We start from the raw sequence: 22,345 nt of genomic DNA on the forward strand, positions 1-22,345 counted from the left end.
CTTGACAAGATTTCTAACCTTTCCATCATCTATCACTTTAATCAACCTTTAATCATCATTTGCAGCTTAACGCAAGCAATAAAAGTTTGAGAAATCTCCTGATATATATACATATATATATATATATATATATATATATATATATATATATATATATATATATATATATAAAAATATATATATATAATATATATCTCCACAAGGCCATTTATATTTGCCCACAGGCATAATGATAAGGTGAAGTTCATCTACACCAATCCATTTTCCTGAGGACTTAAAAGCCGCCAGGGTCTAATGCAGAAAGGGCTTATTTATCTTCAGTGTGAGTAATATGACATATTCTCAATGTTACTGTACGGACCATTCATCAAACTGAAAGCAGTACTGAAGACTTATGACCTAACGCCAAAGAACAACAATGTCTGACTGGACATTATGCTAAGCTGCTGGACAGCATTATTCTCTATGAGCAATGCCTAATGAGAAGTACTCTGCATAAAGCTTTTTAATTAATGAAGAATAAGAACGGTATAACTTGAGTATACTTTCACAAAAAATCAGATTGTTTATTCTAAAGGAAAACTATAGGTTATTTGATTAAACGTATCCTGTGCATTTTATATGTTTGATCTGCAGTTTTGAAGGCTGATCACACAAAATATATATTTTTGTGACAGTCAGGCTTGAGCTAATGTGTACACAGCATGCATTTCCCACTGCAAACGATAGGAAACAATTTACAAAACGCAGTGATTGCACTATTTGCTTCCTCTATCCCAAAATGGTGAGACCTCCCTGTCAGTGCAACAAATTCTGCTTCTTCAGGAAGAAGAGTTTCACTCCTCCAGCTGCATTCTCTGCTACAAAAAAAGGCATGATCAAACGTTTGAAGCCCATATGTCATGCCCAGGCAGGCAGTTACGTCTGTAAATTTGTAAAGGTATTTTAGACAGAAGAAGGCAGAGGGTGCTTCAGTGTGCTGGCACCTAAAACACTTAAAGTGTTTGTTAACCCCTCCAAAAAAATTGATATTCTGGTCCCTTAAAGCAGATTAAACAGCACAGTGCTTGTGCTGTGTAATCTGTTCCCCTCTAAACTGTAAAAAAAACTCTCTGAACCTGTCACTTCCTGTATCCCCTCTCTGTACTGACCACGAATATCAGGGCTCCTGAACCCAGACCACCGTGGTCAGAGTGCGTCTCTCTGTCATACACAGCCTGCTCTGCTCTCGTCTCTCCTACTCGTTCCCTCCTCCCTCCCTTTCAGCTCCTTGCTGTATGTCTCCATCTCCACCCAGCCCCCCCCCCGCCGCTATTAGTACATATCCAAAAAAATAGCCCCTCCAATATATTAAGGCACACTGTATATATCTTTTCCAAAAATGAGCCTTGTAAATAGCTATTTAGAGCTGTCTTCAGGCCGGCCATGTGACTCCCCAGCTGACGTCAGAGCGAGATCACGCCCCCTCCTGCAGAAGCCATCCATCGGAGCTGAAAAGCGACCAGCCTGAAGACAGCTCTAAATAGGTATTTACATCGCTCGTTTTTGGAAAAAATCTATACAGTGTGCTCTGTCTTAATATATTGGAGGGGCTGACAGTGACTACTAAGTGTGCACTTTAAACAGGAGCTCCAGGTTTCTGCAGAAACAATTAAAAGTCAGTAGCTACAAATACTGTAGCTGCTGACTTTTAACATCAGGACAGTTACCTGTCCACAAATCCAGCAGTGTCCTCACCGAGCCGATTTTTCAATCGGCTATCAGGTGCTGCCGTCGCCATCTCCAGTACGGGAAACTGACAGTGAAGCTTTGCGGCTTCACAGCCCGTTCCCTACTGTACATGTTGCTGACATCATATCAAAGATGGCCGCTTCCAGCATCAGTCTCTGGACCTTTGGATGTGTACATAAAGGAGTCTTTTACAGGTAAATAACATGCCTAAAATATGTTAAATATACATATAGGGGTTAATTCACAAAAATTGGAGAGTGCTAGTAAATCAACTCCAAAGTGTTAAGGAAACAAGAACAGGTTAGAACCTAGAAGCATCTCGATATCCCAGAAGTTCGCCCCCCCCCTCCTTCCCCCACCAATTAGAAGGCACAGCGTGCTTTGCACAGTAGGGAACCCGTTGTGAAGCCGAAAGGTCTCAGCACCGGGCTCCCTTACCAGGAATGGCAGGGCTGGGGTGCCAACATCACGGGCTCCCTGGACAGGTAAGTTCCCTAATATTAAAAGTCAGCAGCTACAGTATTTGTAGCTGCTGCTTTTAATTTTTTTCACCCATGCTGGACCTCCTCTTTTTTTTAACAAGAAACTGGACCTCCTCTTTAACCACTTGCTTACAGGGCACTTATACCCTCTTCCTGCCCAGGCCAATTTTCAGCTTTCAGTGCTGTCACACTTTGTATGACAATTGTGCGGTCATACAATACTGTACCCAAACTACATTTTTATTATTTTTTTTCACACAAATAGAGCTTTCTTTTGGTGGTATTTAATCACCACTGGGTTTTTTATTTTTGCTAAAGAAACAAAAGAAAGACCGAAAATTTTGAAAAAAATGTTTTTTTATAGTTTGTCATAAAATTTTGCGAACAGGTAATTTTTCTCCTTCACTGATAGGCTACACTGATGGGCACTGATGAGGTGGCACTGATAGGTGGCACTGATGAGCACTGATGAGGCAGCACTGGTGGGCATTGATGAAGCGGCACTGGTGGGCACTGATGTGGCTGCACTGATAGGTGGCACTGATGGGCTCTGATAGGTGGCACTGAGAGGTGGCACTGATGGGCCCTGATAGGCAGCACTGATGAGCACTGATATGCACTGGTAGGCGGCACTGATGGCCAAGGACAGCAGCGTAAAGTGGTTAAAATAAATAATTTGCTAAAAAATATATCTCATAATTAAATCTTAATAAATATGCATTATTAAAAAGAATGTGGAGATGTTTTAAGACTACTTCTCCTTATGAGAGACTATAAATGAATATGTGGGCCTTTCTGTGATAATGTAGATTGTGGTAGATTTATTCAGAATTAGAGAGACACGTAATTGAAGACTATGTGAAAGATTGTGTTGGTGTTAATTGATGCAAAACTTCAATAAAACAATAAGACAATTCATTTGTTTTTGTACAGTGCTCAATCGTCCATTTAGGGTTTGGTTCTACTTTAAGGTGTAGCTCAAATCAAAACTTTGTTTAACTAGTTTTGGATAAACTGGGAAGATGCTGAAACATCTATTGAGTGTTTACTGCTCTCTGGGTCCCTTTGGGAGATTTCCACTCACTTCCTGTTCTGGTGACTACCATCACAGGACGTAAGATGATTCTCTGCAGTGGAAACACAGACAGCAATAAATATCTGGCACATATTTTAACTCTTTCCCACTCTGTTTAAAAAGTGCTTTAATTGCTGCTTATGTGGAGTCATTTCTTTTCTCATTGATTTCTGAAAAAAGTACACGGGCTGGAATTCTCTTTTAGCTATCACAACTAGACAGATACCAATCAGGAAGTAAAAAGATGAAATTAAAAAAGGAAACAGCAAACATGTATTACAAGGAAAAGAATGAAGTCAGATTGCTGAATACTTCATAAGCAGAGAAGATATAGACACTGACATAAGTATCTATAAAAGACCCAGCAGTAACAGATTTGACGCTCCATCAAGTCCTTACCTTGGCAGATTTTGCTGCATGCTTGCCAAGGTCCATATGAGTTCCAGTAGAAAAGCTGAGGTTTATCTTCAATGGGGATATTGAAACTATATCGGACATCTGGGTTATATAAATTGCCGACCGATAATACCTACAGAAAAAAAAAAAGGAATTGTCACTTTGCAGTAAAATAGTACTGTAATAAAGGATGGTAGAGCAGATAAGTATTACCTTAATTATTCAGTTAAAGTGTGTGCACAGAAAAAAAAAAATATTTTCTTAAAATAATTGCACCCATTGATCCTATCATATCTATAGCCACTTATTTCTGGAGGAGAGTTGACAACACTGCAAGATCGCTGTTGAAACTTCAGCAGCTTTGCCACCCTTTCCCCACAGTGTGGGCACATCGGATGTACAGTTGTTGTCAGCCTGTAAGAAGTACCAACAACTTTGGGCTTTGAGTACGTGCCCCCAGCCATTGCTACACCAGAACAAAAACTGAGTCAGAGCTGGTATGAGACCACCAGAAAAACTAAATTATTATCTAGAGCAGCCTTTTTCAACCAGGGTGCCCAGGCTATCCCTGAGGAAGTCATGTGACCAGTAATGCAACGCATCGGGTGGAGCCTTGTGACGTCATTTCCAGTGGCGTTTTACGGAGGTGCGGTGAGGAGGCGAGTGTGTCACTACTCCCATTATTTCTTACTGCGATTTTTATTCTTGCTTGATGTAAGCAGCTTCTTTTACTTAATAAAATTACTTTATATTTGGCAATATTGCACTATGGCTGTTCTTTGTTTCCTTTGTGTGCCATTTATACAAGAAGTGCCATTTCTTGGAGCAAGATGTTTCCTCTACATATGGAGTTTCCCAAGATGTGTTGATACTAAGATATGGACATAGTTCTTCATCTTCGCTTGGAACCTGGATGTCTTTACAGATCCATTAGCAGGATTTCTTATCTGACTATCTGATGAGCTTTGTTTGACCTCTGGGTCATTTTTGGAGGTGATAGGCCAATTCATACATTCAATGTTTGGATCGATGTGCTGTCTGTTTTTTCTTCTACCAAGTTATCCCTATGAGATTTTTATCTTTATATGAACTGACTCCTACCACTGGGCTTTAGTTGGACTTTTATTCACATTTATTTATTTTTTGGATACTTATCATGTTCATTCTTTAAGTATATTAATTCATGTCACGTTACTGAATAAGCGCACCACTCTTATTTCTTCTTTTTAGAGCTAGTATGGGACCACCAGAAAAACTGCATTATTATCTAGAGCAGCCTTTTTCAACCAGGGTGCCCAGGCACCCCCAGGTGCCTTCAGGTTTCTTCAAGGGTGCCATGGCAAAATGCCAAAAAATTGTATACAAGCCAGCAGGTGAATCAAGCCTACCTTTTAGTTACACAAAACCACAGGTTCTCATTGTGCACCACTACAACCTTCTAGCCGCAACACCCTAACAACCAATGACATCATCAGTTTACAAGGAGGACATGGTTTGCTCCTCCCTTACTCCTCTCCATCAGCCCCAGGGTCACAATAACTGAGTGAGGGAGAGAAACTGAGGGAGAAGAGAAACACTGGAATACTAGTCAGTACCAGTGTGCAAAGCTGTGTGTTGCCTTGGAAGAATACATCACCTGTAATTTTAGGTATTTTACATGTGTAGATGTTGCTGCATTATAAAAAAAACTATTTGTTTCATTTTTTAAATTTCAGAATGGAGCACCTCGAGATGGTTCTGAATTTTAAAGGGCGCCTTGAGTGAAATAAGGTTGAAAAACACTGATCTAGAGGGTATACCAATGGCCACCCGCACCCGAAATGCAAAATTAAATTAAAAAAACACATTAAAGTGACTTTTAGAGCTAACAAATGCAATAATCTATCCAAACGTAGGTAAAATAGTAGATACCCAACATGTCAAACCCTTAAATTTGTGTGCGCCCGTGAAATGGCGACAAACTTCAGTACCCTATATTTTCTATAGGCGATGCTTCAAAAGCCCCCTGTACAGTGCATCCGGAAAGTATTCACAGCGCTTCAATGTGGAAAAAGTGAAGCGCCGTGAATACTTTCCAGATGCACTGTAGGTCACCAGTTTTAGGATGGAGAGTGGGGGGAGGAGCTGTTAAAAATTTCATTTACCGCCCCTTCCTTTTCTGAATGAACTCAGTGAGTGATTTCTATGATCGCACCTGTGTTCATTCTTAACTGTGTTTACTAAGCTTAAGTTTGTGAATGAACAGGAAGTCACTCAGCACAGAGCACTCCTCATTCATTCAATGTCCAGTGCAGCTGAGGCTGCAAAGACAGGGACTAAGGGATCTCTGTTCTCAGTCCCTTTCTCTGTCTCAAAAGTGAGAAATCAGGGGTCTGTTTAGACCCCTGACATTTAAAGAAAAAACCCCAATGGGGCTCCTAAAAAAAATTGTAAAAAAAAACAATATTGTGAAAAATAATAAAAATGTAAAAAAAAAAAAAAAAAAAAGAATAAAAATAGAAAACCTACTGACGCCAATCTCTGCTCTACTGACACTGTCCACTGCTCTGCTGATATACATACATGTGTGTTTGTGCTCTGGGGTGCACACCCTAATGCAATATTCTGCGCACACCAATGGGCTCATTGTTACCTGAAGGACAATTTCTTGGTCAATCCGATCGGTACAATTAATTCTTTCAATGGTGTGATCAGAGCCACTGTATTCAATTATTGTGTTTCCCACTTTGATTTCCTTTTTGAACATAATGACCATAAAGTTTCCGTTTAGAAGGGATTCTCCATTGCTGGTCGACAAAGCTGAGAACAGAAAAACAACGCTGTAAAGAGAACGCACATGAAACTCACAAACATCGTGGTGAGAGTTTTCTATTTTCCCATTTTCAAAAATTTTAATCCATCAAAGCATTATCAAGCACGAACATAAAACTCACTTGTTTTCTTCTATTTTATTGTTAAAAATGGAAATAAATGAATACATTGGAAAAAAGCTCAAAGTTGAAGGGAAAGGGGTTTATAGATCTATATGAGTTGAAATGATCTTGTGCAACCTGACTAAGCCTCTTGGTATGCCCCTGTGACATATACTTACCTTTAAAGGATTTGCATTGACATTACCCAAATCAACCTAAAAAACCTCCCCGTCCCCCTCTAGATCACGCCCCAGCATTCTTTTTTTCTTTGACCTTGTTCCTTTAGTGAGAAACAGTTTTTGATACTCCCTGTGATTGCATCACTGGGCTTGGAAAGTTCTTGAAGGGGCAACTGATGGGAGCTTAGTTCCTATGGACACAGGCATGTGGACAGGGACATAGAGGGGCTCTATATTTATCAAAGTGACAGGTGTCCTTTAACCTCTTGACCTCCAGAAGATTTACCCCCCTTCCTGACCAGACCATTTTTTTGTGGCACTGCATTACTTTAACTGACAATTGTGCGGTTGTGCGACACTGTACCCAAATGGTATTTGATCACCGCTGCATTTTTATTTTATTTTTTTTGCGCTATAAACAAAAAAAGCCTGACAATTTTTTTTTAAATAAAAATATTTTTTCACTTTCTGCTATAAAACATATCCAATAAAAGTAGGGCTGGGAAAATTAAAGATTAATTCCTCGATTAATCGTTAATATTTTTGATCGATCAAAATTCTTTTGATCGGTACTCACCTCTCCATCGGCTTCCGGGTCTTCAGGGAGTTCCGTCGGAGATACGGCGACGTCACGGACATCGACGTCACCGGACTCCTCCCCCCTTCCCCAAGTGCCTCCGTCTGCTAACGAAGGGAAGGAGGGAGGAGTCCGGTGACGTCGATGTCCGTGAAATCATAAATTGAGGAAGACAGATCCTAACAATTTGATTGATCTCACTAGTCAAAGTATTCAGATAAACATCTATGTAAATCCTGGACTTGGCTATGAAAATCAACATATCTGAGGGCTTTCCCAGCTGTAAGTCAGTTTGACGATGAACTGACATTGATTGGTTATCCAGCAATCAAGAAACATTTATGATGAGGGCACTTTTTTTCCAAAGAGCTGACACTTTGCTGTCTCAGCAGGTTATGGATGTCTCTGGCTCTCCATCGGTCCCCCTGATGCACAACGGTGCTATTTAAAAAGACTGTGGGATGATGCCGTAGCCCCGCCCCACTGAGGAAGTTCTGATTGAATGTAACGCGTACGGGGGAGGAGCTACGCGAAAATTTTAATCAGTAACAGCCCTAAATAAAAGATCTATAAAAAATCAAATACTATGCTGTATTTTGTTTTTTAAATATTCTTTGCCCACAGTGTGCTACAAACAGACCTCATCTTTTTAATCACATCAGACACTATGGAGTCTCCATGTTCTGGACATAATCAGCTGTTTCCCCTCCCCAGCCCTGATGTGTGCCAAGGTCCTGGCAGTGGTGGCAGAAGACTACCACAACACTGGAAATACAGATCTTCCATTGCCCCTGCTACAACATTGCCTGATGGCAGTGCTAGGTGCAGCTATGTGCATTTGGTATATGTAGAAAGTGTCAGAGATTAAAGGTTTTTTTAAAAAAATACAAGCTAGCATCATGCTTACCTGAGTATCTATATTAGAGGTGTTTACTTTAATAAGCGTGGACTGGTGACAGGTCACTTTAATGCAATAATAAATCCGAAAATGCACATTTATTATATTGCAGCATACCAATTCTTAGATTTGATAGCTGCATTCGTTTCCTTCTTTGAGGAAAAAAAAGTTGCTGTAACTGCTCACAAAGTGCCACTCCAAGTTCCGCTTTAGTTTGTTATTCGTGTCCATATACACTCACCGGCCACTTTATTAGGTACACCTGTTCAATTGCTTGGTGACACAAATTGCTAATCAGCCAATCACATGACAGCAACTCAATGCAGTTAGGCATCTAGACGTGGTGAAGACAACTTGCTGAAGTTCAAACCAAGCATCAGAATGGGGAAGAAAGGGGATTTAAGTGACTTTGAACGTTGCATGTTTGTTGGTGCCAGACGTTCTGGTCTGAGTATTTCAAAAACTGCCAATCTACTGGGATTTTCACGCACAACCATCTCTCGGGTTTACAGAGAATGGTCCGAAAAAGAGAAAATATCCAGTGAGTGGCAGTTGTGTGGAGGAAAATGCCTTGTTGATGTCAGAGGAGAATGGGCAGACTGGGCAGATGATGATAGAAAGGCAACAGCAACTCAAATAACCACTCGTTACAACCAAGCTATGCAGAATACCATCTCTGAACACACAACACATCAAACCTTGAAGCAGATGGGTACAGCAGAAGACCACACCGGGTGCCACTCTTGTCAGCTATGAACAGAAAACTGAGGCTACAATTCACACAGGCTCACCAAAATTGGACAATAGAAGATTGGAAGAACATTGCCTGGTCTGATGAGTCTCGATTTCAGCTGCAACATTCATTCAGATGGTCGGGTCAGAATTTGGTGTAAATAACATGAAATCATGGATCCATCCTGACTTGTATCAACGGTTCAGGCAGGTGGAGGTGTAATGGTGGGGGGGGGATATTTCCTTGGGACGCTTTGGCACCTTAGTACCAATTGAGCATGGTTTAAACACCACGGCCTACCTGAGGAGACTATGGACCAAAATCTCTGAGGAATGTTTACAACACCTTGTTGAATCTATGCCATGAAGAATTAAAGCAGTTCTGAAGGCAAAAGGGGGTCCAACCCGCTACTAGCAAGGTGTACCTAATAAAGTGGCCGGTGAGTGTAAATCTTCTAGTCTAATACTACCCTCTCCCCAGACTGACAATGCTGGGTCTCAATTGGTCCTCCAGTGAAGTGGAGACAGGAAGTGTGTTACTGGCTGGATAACCAAATGAAAATAATGAAAAAAAAGGAAAACTAATATAGCAACCACATTTGGTTGGTAAAATGTATTATTCTGCAATCTATTACATTTTTGGTATTGGGTTTAATGCCACTTTAAGTTCTAGTCAGTTAATTGGCTTCTGTCTACACTGGCCCTATTATGTGTGTATGTATAAATGGGAGAAAGGGACGTTACATTGTAATCTTCTTAAAGTGGAGTTCCAGCCTGTAGAAAAAAAAATTAAAAGTCAGCAGCTACAAATACTGTAGCTGCTAACTTTTAATATAAGGACACTTTCTGTCCAGGGATCCCATGATGTCGGCACCCCAAGCCAATTCGTCCAATGCAGGTGCCGGCATTGGATGTAAGGGAAACAGATAGTGAAGCCCTCAGGCTTCAAAGCCAGTTCCCTATTGCGCATGCGCGAGTCACGTTGCGCCCTCTGAATGGTCCCGTCGTCTTCCGGGACACACATAGGTCCCAGAAGGCAGTGGGGGGGGGGGGGGTTGGAGGAGGGTCGGATGTGATGTAGATCGCCATGTGGCAATCCTACCAGGAAGTGGGAGTGGGAACCTGTCATACCCAGGTACCTGCTCCCCGCTCCCCCAACCTAAAAAAAGTGCCACATGTGGCAGTGGAGGGGGGGGGGGGTGCGAACAAGCAGAGCTTCCCCTTTTGGGACGAGCTCCGCTTTAAGGGCAGGGACTGATGTGAATGTACTATATGTAAAGCACTGCGTAAATTGATGGTGCTATAGAAATACCTGTAATGAATAAAAAATTAAATAAGTCACTTTAAACTATGCAACTGTGATAAGATTGCAAGAGTAATTTAACTTATAGAATAAGTTCCTAAATGTGTATTTCACATGTACCTTTAGCTTTTTAGCTATCTGGATTGAGCTGCAACTGAAATTCAGTTTTGTCAATTGGGATATAATATAAAGTGCACAAAATATATATCTTGTACCATAGAACAAGCAAATCTGGGCAAGCGGACTTGTGATATTGTACAGCCAGCCATTCAGGTATTTGTAATCAGATAGAGCGGATTGTATTGTCTGTAAACTATAATTTGCGGTAACAGCAGGAAATATTGCAAAAGTAAACCGCATGACAAGAATTTATTTCGAACACTTCTCTTGCTGAAGACAAGTGACTGCCTTGCAACTCTTGAATTGCTTTTTCAGATCCATTACGCCTTTGCCTTTCAAAAACTGTGCTGGAACAATAAAGCTTTGTTCACTTGGCCATAATGCTTAAGGCAGATAAAATTGCACTTTGAGGGATATATGTCTACCGAAGCAACCTCACCAATAAGTCACTGGAGGCAGAAAATTGATGCTGAAAATGAGAAAAGACCGTCTGTTTTAGTTGGCTTGAAATAACTGAAAACCTTTAACAGTGGAGCAAAAATAAGTTCTGAAGAGAGTATAAGCCAATGTATCAAAGTGTCATGGATAGACCAAGCAAAAGAATGAAGTCAACTGTGCTAGCTTTATGACATGCTACCTAAAAAGGATTTTGTTGAGAACCAAAAGACCTATGTGAGAAGGCTGTGATGGAAGAAGCCATTGCCAGACTTATGAACAGCTTAATAGTTCCAGGGCAAAGTCTCAAATAATATATTTAGCTATGCTTCCCCAGAACTACCACATGGCACAAAAGTTAGAGATTGTTGTTTCCATCTTAGTCTTTTTTTTGCTTTGTGACAGGTTCTCTTTAAAGAAAGAGTACCGTTCTTTTGATCGGATTATTTAACATTTTTATTATTTTAGTTTGAATTGCACACATTTGCCCATCAGTAAAACTGTCTTTGGGGATGTGTGATGTGGACATCCTAGGAGACAGTTTGGAGGAGTTACTTCATTCTCGTCTACAGGTAGGTGAGATAGGAGGAAGGTCAGAAACCTTTTTACAAAAAAGGAATTATTATCAAATTATGGGAGAGCGATGAAGGGGAGAGAGCAGCAGTATGGCTCTTCAGCATCATGCAGGCTTAATAGATAACAAATTAAAAAAGTGAGGCTTTAATTATGCTTTAAACTGTCCATAGATATGACATGGCAGTTATCTGATCTAGTCTTTATTAGTCAGGTTTGTGATGATCCATTGTCTATGGTGGGGAAAAGTACCACAACCTAAGGAAAAAAAAACATTGGCAAGATTGGCTGTGTGAGGCCTCTCCTGTCTCCTTCATTGCTCTACACAAAAGAGTTTGCAAAACTGTAGAATAGTGTATGCCTGCCTACCACGTGTCAAACACAAGGCCCGTGGGCAGAATCTGGCCCACCAGGCCGATTCATGCTGCCCTCACACCTCTCCTGCCTCTGTGGCACCCCCCTCATTTCCACCAGCACCTTGTCTCAGCAGTCAGCAGCAGAAAGGACAACATAACTCTGCCAGATTCTTCTCTGTACAGCTACTGCTGGATCCAGCCCTCCTTTGGTCCTCATCCAGACCCTACACTTTCTGCTACCCAACTCCACCACCAGCTTCTCCCTGGCAGCAGCACAAGGTAAAGGGGGGCACTGTGATTTAAGGGAGGGTGGAGGACTCTTGACTTCTGATGGTGGGAGACTTTTGACATTTGATGTGGGGGGGGGGGGTTATCCTCTAGACATCTAGTGTTATAGATACAACTGGAGTTGGTGCCTTTGTGCTGGCATGTCCTCTTATTTTCTATATCTCTTGGGCATCTCATTAAAAAGTTCTTCTCACCAACTCCTGCCTCATCCTCCTCTATCATGCAGTGCTTCTTCTGTATTTTCTCTAATTTATAATGAAACGTTATAATCATGATATGATAAGATCATACATGGACAAATCCCTTAAAAACACGGATTCATGTTGACTAGTTCATATACCAGGTGTATAATTAGCAATTGGAAAGATGTTTGTTGATCCCTAAATCTTATACAAAGCTCCCTCAACCTTCAAGGTTCTGCTTTTATTTCCTCCATGTCTACAGGATTAAGAATGAGTGACAAAGAGGCAAATAATCTAATTCCCACAGGTTTCCCAGTAACAACCTCCCTCCTCAATGGATACATCCGAGACCTTAACTCACACTGACAGAGCGTTCTTTTCTCTCTTATAACCCAAATCTTGTGGTATGTGCAGCACACTCTATTTACCAGGCCAAATTCTTTGCCAGAGAGCAGTTTCCTGAAAGCAGCAGTCTACTGCACAACTTCACACTAATGCGATTACTTAGTTAATTTCCTGAGTTTGCTTGTGTGCCATTTCATCCATCACATGGCCGTGTTACTGTGAGGGCTCTCTCCTCCTAAATGGAAGAAACAAAGGGCAGCGTTTGAGAGAACCGGGCGGACCTAATGTTTAAAAGGCCATTGTAAAGATCCCACTGGAAAAAAGCCCTTTAATGTTCACTAGCACTGTGTTTTGAAAGTAGAGACTTCAAGTGCCATTATCACTTAATGGTAAAGTGGGAGTAAAACTTCAAGCAGTGAACTTAGAACCAAAGTACATGTAATTTTACTACAGAAGCCATCTGTGGTTTGTAGGACTGTTCAAAGGGACTAAAATATAACAAACATAACTTGTTTCTCTTTACACTTTATGTCCCAGGTCTTGCTAGGCTAGGGAGGACTTAAATTGGCACCAACACTGCTCTTGGCACTTTTTATATGCAAAAGCTGCATCTGCCCTTAGGGGGCGAAAGTGAACACCTCCCCTACATATCACATTTAGGAGATCAGCTAAATTTAAAGGAGAAGTACAGCCAAACCTTCAAGCCCGCTGTTGGCTGACATCACAGAGCCAATCCAAGCTCGGGCAAGATCGCGACAATGAAGTCGGGATCCGCCCATGTGCCTGGGCTGGCACCCGGCGAGTTGCTGAGAGCCTGAGCTGGCCGTTCCTGCCCCCTCCACAGCCCAGTGGTCCAGTGAGCACGGGGGGCAGAACAGAAAGCTGCTGACTGACAGTCACCAGCTCTCTACTCAGGGAGCTGTGAGAACCGAGCGATCGGCGGTGTTTGATCACTCGGTTCTCAGTGTTAGAGGCACCGGCAGACCAATGCTGCATCCACCTGGGTAAGTATGATTCCTAAAAAAAAAAAACAAAAAACAAAAAAAAAAACATTCCATACATGTCTTTTAATATCAGTAGCACTAACGGCATCACAACCACAATATTGTTAAAGGATCACTAAAGATAATTTTTTTTTTTTAAATAACAAACATGTTATACTTATCTCCACTGTGTAGCTCGTTTTGCACAGAGTGGCCCTGAACCTGGTCTTCTGGGGTCCCTCGGCGGCAGTCTCGGCTCCCCCCGCAAGGACTCAACACCTTCATGTGAGCTCCCTCACATGTAGTTGAGTTCTTGCGGGCGCGCTCCCGTGATACAGATGGCGGCAATAACCGCTCACTGTATCACTCGGCTTGTCATTGGATGTGATTGACAGCAGCACGAGCCAATGGCTGCGCTGCTTCTAATCCATCCACTGTACCAATCAACGGCCAGGCTGAGCGGCGAAGAGGATGTCGGGGGCGAGCACAGGACTTTTGAGGGGTCAGGTAAGTAAAACGGGGGAGGGGGGGGGGGAGGGGGGCCGGTATTGTCAGATGTTTTTTCACCTTAATGCATAGAATGCATTAAGGTGAAAAAACTTTTACATTTACAACCCCTTTAAAGCGGAACTAAACCCTTATATCCTTTACAGTCAAGGAAACTGCCATTTTAGCCTCTGATGTGCAGTTGCCATGGGCCTGCATGTAATTAGTTATGACAACAGGAACTTTACTTACCTGAGACCCCTTTGGATCCAGCGCTGTGCACGTCGGCAGATCGTTTCTCCCCTCACTTCCGGGTCTCGCTGGCTTTGCTGGGGCACGGGGAGCCATTGGCTCCCAGTGCTGTCAATCAAAGACAGTGACGATGGAGCGGGGGGCGGGGCCTGAGTCTCGCTGTTTGTGTCAATGGACACAGCAGAGGGACTCGGGTGCGAGCATGCATGAGTGCCCCCATGGGAAGCTGCTTCCCATGGGGGCACTGGAAGAGAGGAGGGGCCAGGAGCGCCTGCGGGGGACCCGCAAAGAGGAGGTTCCCGGCCGCTCTGTGCGATTCCATTGTACAGAGTAGGTATAGACATGTTTATTATTTTTAAAAAAATAATTTCATTTACAAACCCTTTAAATCACATTTCTAATTGCATATTGCACTTGTTTGTAGCCATAACACTGAAATTTACACCTCAAACTGTAATTTTGTAACTTTTGCAAATGCCAGTAAAAACTTGGCTGTGCCAGTACATTTTGGGTGTTGTGCCAGTAAATTTCAATCTGGTAGGTTGGCAACACTGCCTTCAATGCTGGCATTTTCTTTGGTTAACAATGGTAAGTGAACAGGAAAAAGACTGCCATATTCATAGGCACCCCCAACCAGTTGTTAATGAGGAAGTAAATTTCTCTCTGTATGCTATAGAGATGAGAATTAGGGGGCGTTCCGTAGCCAAGCAGGGGACTCAGGCAGGGTTGACAACACTGCTTGGGATTCCGGTGCAGCAGAGGCAGTGTTGTCAGCTCACTACAGGAAGTAAGGAGTGTACTGGATTTTTGGCAAATCAACAGTTATATTTCTCTGTGTATAAAACAATCAGTGCTACCTATAAATATACTAACTAATACATCCAACTGTAACAAATCCCTGTGTTGCAATAAATAACGTGAAAAAATTAAAAATATAAAGTATATATGCAAATCTATATGTCTGTATTCACAGTGGCTGCTGTACACTCTTAGTCATTTCACAACACATAAAATACATAAAATGTCCCATATAGTGCAGCGCCACTAGAATCCTTAATTCCTGTGCTAAACAAACATCCTTTTTATACATAAATTGTCAATCAAAAGAAATGAAATATATCATCAAGCAAAGTCCATAAAAAAATGTAGATTCCACCACTGTGCTCTTCAGTCCCCAATCAGGTTAACCACTAGCCAACCAGCTCACGCAGACATACTGCTGTATAGAGGTACGTCAATTCACGCAGGGAGGATAGCGGGCGCAAGCCTCGGGAGCATGCCCGCTATCCGCCGGCGACCCACGATCACGGTGAGGAGAGGCAGAACGGGGAACTGCCTATGTAAACAAGGCAATTCCCCGTTCTGCCAGATCACATGACAGAGATCTACTGTTCCCAGTGATCGGGAGCAGTGATCTCTGTCATGTTCCAGTAAGCCCATCCCCCCTACAGTTAGGACACACCTAGGGAACACACTTAACACCTTGATCGCCTTGACCCCTTCCCTTCCAGTGTTATTTTTACATTGATCAGTGCATTTTTATAGCACTGATCAATGTAATAATGTCACTGGTCCCCAAAAAGTGTCATTTGGGGTCAGATTTGTCTGCTAAAAATCGCAGATCGCCGCCTTTACCAGTAAAAACAATAAAAAAATTTAAAAAGTCCCTAAATCTATCCCGTAGTTTGTAGACGCTATAACTTTTGTGCAAACCAATCAATATATGCCTATTGCGATTTTTTTTCCCAAAAATATGAAGTAGAAAATATATCGGCCTAAACTGATGAATAAATTAGTTTTTTTTATATGTTTGTTTGGGAAATGTATTATAGCAGAAAGTAAAAAAATAATGTTTTTTTCTTTTTTAAATGTTGGTCTTTTTTTGTTTATAGCGCAAAAAATAAAAACCGCAGAGGTGATCAAATACCACCAAAAGAAAGCTCTATTTGTGGGGAAAAAAAGGACATCAATTTTATTTGGGTACATCGTCGCACGACCTCGCAATTGTCAGTTAAAGAGACACAGTGCCATATCGCAAAAAATGGCCTGGACATTAAGGGGGGAAAATTCTTCCAGGGCTAAAGTGGTTAATAACACTAAATTGTGCGCACCACTACCGGCTGAAAAACCTGTTCACCTCAAAGATGAGTTCAATGGGCACTGTGTATAATCACTCCTGTGAATTGCACAAGAGTCCTGTGTGTCTTCTGGTCCATTTCAGGTCCGAATTCAGACAAAAATTCAGACTGAAATTGGACCTGAAATTGTGAACAGGGACGCACCGGACCCCTGCTGTGAGCCGCTCCATGCGGCAGTGTGAACCCAGCCTCAAGCGGATCTGAAGCAGCAGATACTCACCTTATCCCCAATAGTCTGACGTCTGCAAAGTCCCTTGCTGGCGATGGCATCTTCTCCCCAGCTCCTTCTCGGTACCAATCTTTGGACGCCTTGATTGGTCAGAACCGGATGATGTAAATAGATGACGTAAATGTAAACTCAGCCTCGAACATGCAGCTCAATGTACATTGTAGAGAGAACTGCAAGCAGGCAGGTAGGTTTATTGATTTATTGCAAAAGAGACACGTCTCTTCTGCGTTAAATAGCCAACCCACTTGTAAGATTTTCAATTTGTCTTTATTTCCATATCTCGCTTTCATATATTGGATAGGGTGCCCTTTGATCAGAGGCTAACACTAACAAATTTATATTTTCTGGTTAAACTAAAGTAGTCAAAAAAAAAAAAAAAAAAGAAAAGAACTGCCTAAATTAATGATTTCCCTCATCTATAGCAACTAGTCAAACGCATCTCTTTACTATTGAAACAGGTGAATTGATTGCCACACAGAGAGATCGTGATCAATGAGGCTTATTATTCCTGCATCCATAAACATCTCATTCCCTCCATTCTTTTACAGGTGGCATACACATCCATACTATAATGACGGATGAGAAAGCAGCTGGCTTGCAGAGATCAGTGTCATGCATAATTTTGCAATTAGCAAGTGCTTATAGAAAATAATAGAAAGTAACCTGTTCACCAACAGCACATGGAGAATAATCTTCTCCTATTCATACATCATAATCTCATCTCCTTGGCGATTATAAATGCATCATGTGCTAAGCAATTATTTAATTAGAAATTACATATACACATTAATATGTTTAGGATGTGCTGAAAGGCTTAATTAGTTCTTTTGTGCTGTAGTAAGCAGAGATAGCACACTCAAAATGCAGTGATGCAAGCCCAAGTAAATGAGCACAGAATATAGACATATGCCCCGTACGCACGATCGGACTTTCCGCCAACAAAAACGTGGATTTTTGTTCGAAGGTTGTTGGCTCCAACTTGTCTTGCATACACACGGTTACACAAATGTTGGCCAACAATTACGAACGTGGGAACGCAGTGACGTACAACGAGCCGAGAAAAAGGAAGTTCAATAGTCATGTGATATCTCCATTACGAACACTAGTTTTACAAGACCGAGCGCTTCCATCTCGTACTTGATTCCGAGCATGCGTGAACTTTTGTATGCGGACTTGTTTACACACGATCGGAAAGTCCGACAACAAAGTTTTGTTGGCGGAAAATTTGAGAACCTGCTAGCCAACATTTGTTGGCGGAAAGTCCGACAGCAAATGTTCGATGGAGCATACACACGGTCTGACTTTCAGCCAACAAGCTCACATCCAACATTTCCAGTTGGAAAATCAGACTGTGTGTACGCGGCATTACAATTACAAGCTCTGGATGTAAACACAAATATATTGACAGTTCTTTTTTTTTTTTTTTTTTATTTAACTGGGAAGTGCCCAACAAGGTGAAAAATTAAAGTAAATGGGGACTGTAGTCTCAGTAGCCACAGACCTTGCATAATTGAGGCTCGGTTCACACTGGTGCAAGGCGAGAAACCCTGAAAATCCAGTGCGGGTTCCCGCATCGCACCTGAATCGCCGGTGATTCGCATCGCACAGACATCACATGTGATCTGTACAACAAAGCAGTGCGAATCAAATGCGATGTCTGGCATCGCACCAGTCTGAATCGGCCCTCAAAGTCAACAATGGCAGATACCATAGTTCTATCCTCACTGATTTGGTTTTGATTTGCCCCTCTCTGATTTGGTTTCATTGGGATTAATTTACTAAAACTGGAGAGTGCAAAATTAAAGGGCGATTGTGAATTGTAGCCAATCAGCTTCCAACTTCAGCTTGTTTAAGTAAAGCGTTTGTTACATCAACATTTCATATTCCTGATATGAGCCTGCTGTACCATGTACTTGTATGAAGAAGTCTCCTGTTCTTTTTGTAATGCTTCCTCTGTGTAAAATCCCTGGTGTTTCTCCCAGTCCCTCTGCTTTTCTATTAAAAACTGACCACACTAAGCAGGAGAGCACACCGTGGTCAGTTCTCTAGAGGTGCACCAGAATTTGCACTTTCCAGTTTTAATGAATCAATCCCACTTTGTTACTGGAGTCTGACTCCCTCTGACTTCATGGCTAAAACTGGCTATAGATGGATCGAAATTCGGCTAGTTCAGCAGTGACCTGATGGATTTCAATCCATGTGTGGCTGTTCCTGACTTCTGTCAAGCTAGAGTCTTGGAAAACTTTTGTTGGTCAGTAACTGCAATTGGCTGATTAGTGTAGTCTGATAGTGTCCCACTATCATAATACAGTAGCACAGTGGAGAGGATTCCTCTATCCATCTTGCTTGTGTGGATGGGGGCTGATCGAAAAAAGGAGTTATCTATGGCCAGCCTAAGCTCTGCCAAGCGCCATTCCAGTGTCCATTGAGATTACCCCAGTAGCCAGTAAAAGTGCTTTCAGTGGATGGGATGATAGCCCTTAGGCTAGATTCATACTACTCATTGGTGTGCACAGCCTATAGCATTAGGGTGTGCATCCCAGAACACAAACACACATGCGTGTATATCAGCAGAGCAGTGGGCGGTGTCAGTAGAGCAGATTGGTGTCAGTAGGGCAGTGAACAGTGTCAGTAGTTTTTTTAATCTTTTACATTTTTTTACAATATTTTTGTTTGTTTTTTTTTTTTTTTTCTTTGGAGCCCTGTTGGGGGCTTTGGTGACATATCAAGAGTCTAAACAGACCCCTGATGTCCCACTTTTGAGACAGAGAAAGGGACTGAGGACAGAGATTCCCCAGTCCATTTCACTGCAGCCTTAGCTGCACTGGACAGTGAATGAACGGGAAGTGCTCTGTGCTGAGCGGCTTCCTGTTCATTCACAAACTGAAGCATAGAAAACATAGTTTACTATGCTGCTTCAGTTAAGAATGAACACAGGAGTGACCAGTACAGATCACTCAATGTGTTCATTCGGAAGGGGCCCGTAAAAGAAATATTTACTGGCCCTTCCCCTGCTCTCCATCCTAAAACATCCCCAGTAGCAGGAGAGGAGGGAAGCTGGCAGCACTGCATGGGGGAGATGGGAGGGCCAGAAAGCAGGGGAAATCTGCACCGCATGGAGGTGATTAGGGCACACCCGGCACACCCTGTGCGCAAACTTATGATACTACTACATGCTGAGAATGCACACAAATGCGCACACTTTCCCAACACGCACAGAAACAGGCAGCGATTTAGAATATGTGTGGTAGTACCTCTAATTTTTAATGGCACCCCAACACACCTGCAAATGCTTGCACTTTCATGCAAGCCAAACCGCATAGTGCTGTGTTCAGTGCAGCGCATTTTTGAAAAAGAGTCAGGGGCTTCTTTTCTGCATTTCTTGTGCGTAGGACAGCCATTGAAATGAATGAGCTGCCCCATATGAAATGCAATTGGTTGCATCCGTATGGTGTGAACCAGACCTTAGTGGAGATTAGCCACAAAGTCAAGGAAAGTCATCCCTGAGTAACAAAGAAAAAACAAATTTAGAAAGGGGAAAACATTTATTTTACTGACTAATGAAGGTAATATCAGCATCTAGTGGCGTCTGCAGAATGTTTACTTTAAAAGTTTAAAAATGATCAAAGGTTCATTGACACACAACCGTTGTGCAGGTTATCAGCAGCTCTTTTATGTAATATACGGTAACTTTTTTTTGCCAATATTTGATCTTTTATGATGTTAATCAGGCAAGTGAGACAATGCAGTGACCTTTTACTATGAAAACCATGTGCGGACTTCTCCAAGGAGAAAACGTGCTTAACCCAGATGAAACGAAATTTTTTTTTTACACAAGTGTGCTCCTTCACTTGGTGAGACATCCTCCTCCTCGGCTATAAGGAGTTTCCTCGCTGTGTTGTTATGCGCCCACTTATACCAAAGAGTAAATGTTAACACTTGAGATTTTGATGACAATGTTAAATTCCTTCTGGAATCTCAAGTGAGCTCTGGGAGGTTCACACCGAGCGGTCACACACTCACTGAGCTGTGAAATAAGTGTATGCACACACACTTTTTCATTTGCATCTATATAGGCTGCATATGAATAGCACATCTCAACAAGGGGTGGATGAGGCTGTTTGAATGAGTCTCTTTGGGGGTTAAGGGGCCCAGGGTTGTACCGATAAAAAAGGACAGGTTTTTGGTCAATGCATTTTTTTTTTAAGTTTACAAATGTATACACTATTGTATTTACTGTATTTATTGGCGTATAACACGCACTTTTTCACCCTGAAAATCGGGTGCAAACAGTGTGTGTGTTATATGCCGATACTGCAATTTGGGCTGCCTAGGCGGCAATGGGGGGTGGGGGGATGGGTGAGGGGGGCGAGAGCCCTCAGATTACATACAGCGAAAATCTCCTATTTACTCAGCGGCCTCTGTAATAGGATGTCCCGTCTCCTGGGTCAGCATTGGACCAGTGTTCTGTCTATCATAGAAGTTTGTATTAAAGAGGCCCCCAACGAAACAGGAGATTCCCGCTGTATGTAATCTGACGGCGCTTGTCCCGCCCCCTCCCTGTCCCCTCCGAGGCAGCAGTAATCTGAGGTGAGGCTACAGATGGGCACTGATCAGGCTGCATTCATGGCAATGGTGAGGCTGCATTGATGGGCAATGGTGAGGCTGCATTGATCAGGCTGCATTGATGGGTAATTGTGAGGCTGTAGAGGGGCACTGATCAAGCTGCATTGATGGGCATTGATCAGGCTGCATTAATGGGCAATGGTGAGGCTGTAGATGGGCATTGATCAAGCTGCATTGACGGGCAATGTGAGGCTGTAGATGGGCATTGATCAGGCTGCGTTGATGGGCAGTACTACAAAAGTAAATACTCCTGCGCACGAGTGTGTTAGTTAGATGATCCGAAGATTCAGAATGGACAATGAATTTCGGCCTTGCTGCCCTCCAGGATGGGGATATCCTAGTAGTCAAACAAAAAGAAAGAAAGAGAGCGCACCAGCCTAGTGCATTATCCTTTAGTATATTTATTCTAAACCGCTGCTGGCTGACATGTTTTGAAGGTGTCCCTTCTTCTTCAGAGCCTTCAGACACCTTCGAAACGCGTCAGCCAGCAGCGGTTCGTACATCCTCTCTCTAGAACCTGGAAACTGCTAACAGTGGACTAAATGCCTTAAGATTGCTATAAACGTGACTTTCCTTCTACCTTTGTGAGTAGATTTTATTTATGGTTTTAAATAAATTAATATACTAAAGGATAATGCACTAGGCTGGTGCACCCTTTTTCTTTCTTTTTGTTTGCATTGATGGGCAATTGTGAGGCTACAGATAGTGTTGATCAGGCTGCAGATTGGCAATGGTGAGGCTGCATTGATGGGCACTGACCCTTATTTTGCTTCAAAGTTCTTTATTTAAAATTTAAGTTTTTTTTTTCCTAAAACTTCCCTCCTAAAATGAAAGTGGGTGTTATACGCCTGTGTGTGTTATATGCCGATAAATACGGTAAATCATTAAAAAAATTATGTATGCAAGACATCTCATTCACTACCATGACCGCGTTACTATCTTTGGCGTACTTCAAATTTAGGAACCTTACTTTTCTGTGGCTCCATGTTGAAACAAGCATACAAGACATTTACAGTATTTGACAAATTAACATTTAACACAGTGTGC

General features: G+C 42.1%; 1 protein-coding gene across 2 annotated transcripts in view; it reads right to left on the bottom strand.

Annotated features, from left to right (window-relative positions):
- Positions 1–22,345, bottom strand: part of ADAMTS9 (ADAM metallopeptidase with thrombospondin type 1 motif 9) — a 366,908-nt gene that overhangs the window by 186,415 nt on the left and 158,148 nt on the right. For both annotated transcript variants that reach the window (XM_073592184.1, XM_073592185.1), the window contains exons 17-18: positions 6,317–6,483; positions 3,688–3,817 (exon numbers count right to left, since the gene is read on the bottom strand). In XM_073592184.1, the coding sequence (XP_073448285.1) occupies positions 3,688–3,817; positions 6,317–6,483 (297 nt within the window). The remainder of the gene's footprint in view (positions 1–3,687; positions 3,818–6,316; positions 6,484–22,345) is intronic.

The sequence above is a fragment of the Aquarana catesbeiana genome, linkage group LG07, assembly GCF_042186555.1.
Source record: "Aquarana catesbeiana isolate 2022-GZ linkage group LG07, ASM4218655v1, whole genome shotgun sequence".
Lineage (NCBI taxonomy): Eukaryota > Metazoa > Chordata > Amphibia > Anura > Ranidae > Aquarana > Aquarana catesbeiana.